This window comes from Hibiscus syriacus, unplaced genomic scaffold (assembly GCF_006381635.1).
Source record: "Hibiscus syriacus cultivar Baekdansim isolate YM2019G1 unplaced genomic scaffold, ASM638163v2 tig00112305_pilon, whole genome shotgun sequence".
NCBI classification, from domain to species: domain Eukaryota; kingdom Viridiplantae; phylum Streptophyta; class Magnoliopsida; order Malvales; family Malvaceae; genus Hibiscus; species Hibiscus syriacus.
Window position 1 is genome coordinate 1,555,539 of NW_024063299.1, and position 7,268 is coordinate 1,562,806.

The 7,268-nt window shown below is 37.0% G+C and overlaps 1 protein-coding gene across 1 annotated transcript; it reads left to right on the forward strand.

The window, feature by feature from the left end:
- The first annotated feature begins 2,098 nt into the window (after positions 1–2,098).
- Positions 2,099–5,452, forward strand: LOC120177719. The gene is made up of 5 exons (XM_039183762.1): positions 2,099–2,551; positions 2,804–3,673; positions 3,773–4,290; positions 4,492–5,038; positions 5,126–5,452. The coding sequence occupies exons 1-5, from the start codon at positions 2,099–2,101 to the stop codon at positions 5,450–5,452; spliced, it is 2,715 nt and encodes a 904-aa protein (XP_039039693.1).
- Positions 5,453–7,268: the final 1,816 nt, after the last annotated feature.

Here is a 7,268-nt window from a genome sequence, read left to right on the forward strand (position 1 = left end):
TTATGCCAAAGAGGAGTAAATCCGTCATTTGCTAAGTAAACATGTTCACAAACAAAACCAAGCTTCAAATAGAAATTGTTATTCTTAATTTTCATCTTAGCAAGCTTAGAACCACAACCATCAAATATGTTATAGATATCACCCTTAAACTGAACACTACAACCATTTTTAATCATTCGAGGAATACTCAAAAAACTTTGATCTAAATCAAGAATAAAAAGAACATTGTGAATAGTTCTTTTACCTTGAGGAGTATTGACACAAATCAAACCTTTGCCTTGAACTTGAACCGTAGCACCATTTCCCAACTTCAAACTTTTCTTCAAAGACTGATCAAGTGAATTGAAGTATGCTACCATAAGTGGCATATGACTAGTGCACTCACTATCCATAAGCCAAATGGAATTGTGACCTGGTTTAACAACATGAGAAACCATGAACAAGTGCTCGCCTTGCTCTTGCTTCTCTTCATTGTTATTTGCTTATTTTTGAGGTTGTTTCTTTGCTTGCTGTTGAGACTGCTTCTTTGCTTGCTTCTTTTTAGTCCAATAGAATTTTTCAGTGTGGCCAATCTTATCACAAAAGGTACACTAAAATGTGGTCTTGCCCTTATCCTTAAATCGACAATCCTTTTCAACGTGATTTTTCTTCTTACAAATAGTACATATCAAGAACTTTCCATTCTGACCAACATGAGAAACAAAAGCCTTACTATTGTTTGAACTTTTAGATTTCTTCCCAGAGTTGTTAAACTTTACTCCTTTATGACCAGCAAGAAAAGAACCTTCACTTGCCTCATGAGCTCGCATAGAAACTCATTGTTCTTGTGCTTCTAACTTGCTAACAAGATCAGCAATGGTCAATCTTGACATGTCACAAGATTCCTCAATAGCTGAAAATTTTGCTTCAAACCTTTGAATAAAACTCATCATGACTTTCTCCACCACATTTTCATCCGATAAGTCTTCACCATAAAGAAATATTTGATTTACAATGTCCATCAACCTCATTGAAAAATCTTTGATTAACTCATCCTCTTTCATTTGCAACATAGAAAATTCTCTCTTTAGTGTTAGGGGCTTAGTTTTCTTTACTCTATCACCTCCCTCATAAGTTTCCTTGAGTTTATCCCAAACACTCTATCTTTCTTCAATAATTCTTCACCATGAACTTTGAGTTAAGCAAGAGTGGGATTTGGTCTCAATTCTGGTGGCTCTTCATCAGTTTTTACAACTCTCCACAAGCCAAGAGATCTCAAATAGACTTTCATCTTAATTGCCCAAATATGGTAATGGGTTCTTGTAAAAATAGGAACATGTGTTGAAGGAGCATTCGAAGAAGCCATTTTAGAAAACACTAAAAAAACTCAAACTCTTAAAGTGTTTTAATCAATCACAAACAGCAATAGAACCTTATAGCCCTCAAGAAGAAGCTCTAATTACGACTATTAACGTTAAGTTAAGGAAATAAGCTTGAGAAAAAAAAGGAGAGAAGGAGCATAAAACAAAAGCGAAAGGAATTCAAAAGATCAAAATAAGATTGAGAGACTTCAACATACTCTCTTCCATTCTAATAAAATCATTTTGTCACAGTTGGAAGGTGAGAGGGAGAAGACGAAGGGTGAGAGAAAGGTATCGAAGAAGAATGGGGAGAATTGGGGGAAATGAAGAAATAAAGGTTAGGGATTGAGATTGAGTTGGGAAGCAATTACCTGAGAGAGGAGCACGTGAGGCGCACGGGAATTATTAAAACACCAAAACAGTTGATCCAGCAGATTCAAATGCTTGGTCCAGGAGATCCAGGTGATACACGGGTGGCCCAGTAAAGCCCAAGTCCTGAGGAGATAAAAAAATTGGTTAGCAAGGACTGGCCAACTGGCATAACAGATTCTCTATTTGCTTGTATATAAATAAAACAACAATGTAACGAAAAATGGTTATGAAATGAATGATGAACTTTCCTTTTCTCTAAATTCTCTAAATTCTCTCGGCATCTACTATCTCTATTTCTTCTCTATTTCTCCTCAATCTATAACAATTGGTATCGAGAGCCTCGGTTTCTGGCCAAGATTGGTGGCATACCCAAGAAGAATTAGATCATGGCAGAAGATTTAATTGGGTTGCAGAAACAAATGGAGGAATTGACAACACTGGTGAAACAAGGAAAGGTTGAGTCTAATCCTCCTAAATGGTGGGAGACTCAGGAAAATAGAATTTCTGCATTGGAGTCTAGGATGGCTACGAATCATGGATATATTACAGAAATCTTGAAGATTCTGACTGGTAGGAAGGAGGACCAAAACCAGTCTGAGGAGGATCAGGTACAGACCCCTGACTCATCTAATATGAGTAGTAAACAACCTGTTATGGTGACAGTAATTAATGATAAGACTCGATTTACTTATAAACAAGATGAACCTGGAATTCTTAAGTCTAAACCGAATGATTTGTCTGCTCATATAATTAGCTTTAAAAATGATAATCAAATAGGCGAGAACAATGCTGTTAAGAACAATACAATGGGCTTAGATGTGGATGGAAGAGGCACAAGGGTTTTTTTTTAATACTTCAGGGAATATGTTGCACAGGCCTAAAATCGAGCTACCTTTGTTTGAAGGTAGTAATCCAAGAGGTTGGATACATAAATGTCTTAAGTACTTTTCACTATGTAATATTGCTGAGGAACAAAGAGTACAAGTAGCTACAATGTACTTAACAGGAAAAGAAAAAATTTGGTTTGATGGCTATATTATGCAAAAACACCATGTTACATGGCATGAGTTTGAGGTAGACCTATATCATAGGTTTGTGATAAGGCCTTTGCTGATATAGTGGAAGAGTTTACTAAACTAGTACAGAAAGGGTCTGTAGAGGAGTATCAAGACAGATTTGAAGAATTACATCCTCACATGCTTTTGAAGAACCCTACTCTGGGTGAGGAATTCTTTGTCTCTTTATTTATTAATGGATTAAGGGATGACATTAAACATAGGGTCAAAGCCCTAGATCCTAAGACACTGTCTGAAGCATATAGGCAAGCTAAACTGTATGAATTGTCTGTTGAATTTGAAAGTAAAATATTATGGCCAATCTTTAGAAACCCATCATACTCAAATTCCCTACCTAATTCTAAGCCAAATCAGTTACCAATTCCACAAAAAAGTTCAACCACTTTGCAACCAAAACAGAATTTACTAGAGTACAGAAGGAAAAATAATTTGTGCTTTATGTGTGGTGAGAAATTTGTCCCAGGCCACCAGTGTAAAATAAAACAATTAAACATGATGATTGAAGATGAGATTGTTCTTCCTTCAGATGTTGTACCTACTGATTCAGAACAGCCAGTCCTACAGGAAGAAGAGAGCCTAGAAATATCTATGAATGCTATCACTGGGTGTATTGGATATAATACACTAAGAATTCAAGGCAGTATCCAAGGCAAACCATTGAACATTCTAATTGACAGTGGCAGTACCCACATTTTTCTAACACCACAGTGGGCTGAAGCTGGTATACAGGTGAATACACCTTACTCTTTAGCTATTAAAGTGGCTAATGGACAACAACTTTATAGTTCAGCAAGGTGTAATAAGGTTGAATGGCAAAGGCAAGGACACTCTTTTGTTCATGATTTCAGACTTTTACAATTGGGAGGGAGTGATATGGTGTTGGGAGTAGATTGGATGAAACTATTTAGTCCAATCTTGATGGACTTTAATAAAATGACTCTTAGTTTTGTTCATCAGAATGAACAAATTGTTATACATGATTAGCAACCATCTCAATTTTTGCATCAAATTTCAGAGGCTTCTTTATTGAAAATGACAGCTTTAGACTCTGTTATTTTGGGACATGTGGTGTTATTATCTATGACAGAAGGTTCTAAACCTATTCCTGCAGCTATTCAGCCTCTCTTAGAAAAATACAAGACTATTTTTGAGGAACCAAAAGGCCTTCCACCAGAAAGAAATCATGACCATGGTATTCCTCTTAAGCCAGATTCAATTCTTGTCAATCTCAGGCCCTACAGATTTCCACATAACCAGAAGGCAGAGGTGGAAAGGCAAATTGCTACTATGTTGTCTTTCTCTATTATTCAGCCTAGTAGGAGCCTATTTGTATCTCCATGCCTATTAATTAAGAAGAAAGATGGATCTTGGAGGTTCTGTGTGGATTATAGACAACTTAACAACATGACTATTAAAGATAAATTTCCTATTCCTGTTGTGGAGGATTTATTAGATGAGCTACATGGTGCTGTTTATTTTTCAAAGATTGACCTCAGATCAGGGTATTGGCAAATCAGAATTAAAAATGCAGACATACACAAAACTACATTCAGAACTCATCAAGGCCACTATTAATTTAAGGTAATGCCTTTTGGCCTTACTAACGCCCCTGCTACTTTTCAGGCATTAATGAATGAATTATTTAGTTCATTCCTTATAAAATTTGTGTTGGTGTTTTTTGATGATATTATAGTATACAACAGTTCTATGGCAGCTCATATTGCTCATTTACAGAAAGTTTTAGAGGTATTACAGACTAATCAATTATTTGCAAAGTTCTCCAAATGTTTTTTTGGACAAAACCAAGTGGAATACTTGGGACATATTATTTCAGCTGCAGGATTTGCTACTGATCCTACTAAAGTGGAAGCAATGAAGAATTCGTCTCTTCCTAAATCTTTAAAATCTTTGAGGGGATTTTTAGGATTAACAGGCTATTACAGGAGATTTATTAAAGACTATGTTGCTATCAGCAAGCCACTGACACAAATGCTTAAAACAGACAACTTTCAGTGGACTAGTGCAACTGTGACTGCCTTTGAAGAACTTAAAAGAGCTATGAGCAGTGCTCTAGTTTTAGCTCTCTCAGATTTTTCCAAGAATATTTGCTTGGAAACAGATGCAAGTTCAGGGGGTATAGGTGCTGTCTTATCTCAAAATGGCAGACCTATTGCTTATTTAAGCAAGGCTCTCAGTCCTAGAAATTCTAGCCTCTCTATTTATGAAAGAGAATATCTTGCTATTCTCCTGGCAGTTTCTAAATAGAGACATTACTTAGAGGGAAATCCTTTTATCATTAAAACTGACCATGAACCTCTAAAGTATCTCTTGGAACAGAAGTTAACTACTACAATCCAAAAGAAAGACCTTACTAAACTCTTGGGTTTGGATTATACTATTCAGTATAGAAAAGGAAGATCCAATGTTGTGGTAGATGCCTTATCTAGGCAATGGGAGGATCAGGGTCAGAGTTTTGCTATGAGTACAACTATAATCATTCCTAGCTGGGTTCAAGATGTGGAGGCTAGTTATAAAGAAGATCTATTGGCTGCTGATTGGATTTCTAAGTTAACTGTGAATCCTACCATTGATATTAATGGAGATATTCAAAGGGCATCCTTAGATTTAAGGATAAAGTTTATATTGGAACTGCTGGAACCTTAAGACTACAAATTCTCAGACATTACATGATTCACCTTATGGTGGTCATTCTGGAAGTCAAGCCACTTATCAAAGAATTAGATCCTATTTTTATTGGCCTAGACTTAAGGCTATGGTGGCAACCTATGTCAGAGCTTGTACAGTTTGTCAGCAAACTAAGGTGGAACATGTTGCTAAACCAGGACTGCTACAACCACTACCTATTCCTCAACAAGCTTGGGAGGTCATCACTATGGATTTTATAGAGGGGTTGCCTACATTATTGAGGAAAAACTGTATTTTAGTAGTGGTTGATAAGTTTACTAAGTATAGTCATTTTTTGGCTCTGTCACATCCTTACTCAGCAGCTGAGGTGGCTAGATTATATTTGGACCATATTTATAAGCTTCATGGACAGCCTAAAATGGCCATTTCAGACAGATATAAGACTTTCACTAGTCTCTTTTGGAGAGAACTAATGAAACTCTTAGGAACTAAGACCTATTTAGCACTGCCTACCATCCTGAAACTGATGGACAAACAGAGAGGGTGAACCAATATTTAGAATAGTACCTAAGGGGTCTTTGTTTTTATCAACCCAAGCAATGGGCTAAATGGTTGCCACATGCTGAGTGGTGGTACAATACCACCTACCACACAGCCTTAAAGTTAACACCTTTTCAGGCTCTCTATGGCTACAAAGCTCCTACAATGGTTTGGCATACAGAGACTAATGTACATGCAGTAGCAGAATTAATGTGTAGCAGGGAAGAAATCAAACAATTGGTCAAAGTCCAGTTAGAGCAAGCCAATAATAAAATGAAACAGAGAGTAGACAAAAATAGGTCAGAATGAGTTTTTCAGGTAGGAGATTTAGTTTACTTGAAGTTGCAACCATATCGACAATCTTCTCTTGCCTTGCGAAAACATTTGAAACTGGCAGCAAGGTTTTATGGTCCTTATAAAATTATTAAAAAAATTGGAGAAGTAGCCTATAAATTGGATTTACCAGATACCTCGTGTTTGCACCCAGTCTTTCATGTTAGCCTATTGAAGAAGCATGTTGGAGACACATCAGCAACTTCTACTGATCCTCCTGTTATTGATGATGAAGGTCAGTTCAAAATTGAACCCAGTAGAATATTAGGCAGAAGGATTATTAATAGACAGAATAAACCAATTACACAGTTATTGGTTCGCTAGACTAACCTGGACGAGACGCACGACACCTGGGAAGATTATTCAGTGCTTCGAGGACAGTTTTCATTGTTTGATCCTTGGGGACAAGGATCGACTCATGGGGCGGGTATTGTCACAGTTGGAAGGTGAGAGGGAGAAGACGAAGGGCGAGAGAAGGGTATCGAAGAAGAATGGGGAGAATTGGGGGAAATGGAGAAACAAGGGTTAGGGATTGAGATTGAGTTGGGAAGCAATTACCTGAGAGTGTGAGGTGCACGGGAATTATTAAAACACCAAAACAGTTGATCCAGCAGATTCAGATGCTTGGTCCAGGAGATCCAGGTGATACACGGGTGGCCCAGTAAAGCCCAAGTCCTAAGGAGATAACAGAATTGGTTAGCAAGGACAGACCAGCTGGCATAACAGATTCTCTATTTTCTTGTATGTAAATAAAACATCAATGTAATGGAAAATGGTTATGAAATGAATGATTGAACTTTCCTTTTCTCTAAATTCTCTCGTCATCTACTATCTCTATTTCTTCTCTATTTCTCCTCAATCTATAACACATTTTAAACATGATTACGAAACACAATAGTCTGAAATGTACATATGTCAAACATTAGGATTACGAAACACAATAGTCTGAAATGTACATATG

Excerpts from the sequence above, each read along its gene's own strand:
- LOC120177719 (XM_039183762.1), top strand. The coding sequence starts at position 2,099 with ATGGCAGAAGATTTAATTGGGTTGCAGAAACAAATGGAGGAATTGACA. Across the intron at positions 2,552-2,803 it reads TGGATGGAAGAGGCACAAGG|GTTTGTGATAAGGCCTTTGC; the intron begins GTTTTTTTTTAA and ends CCTATATCATAG. Across the intron at positions 5,039-5,125 it reads AATATCTTGCTATTCTCCTG|AAGTTAACTACTACAATCCA; the intron begins GCAGTTTCTAAA and ends CTCTTGGAACAG.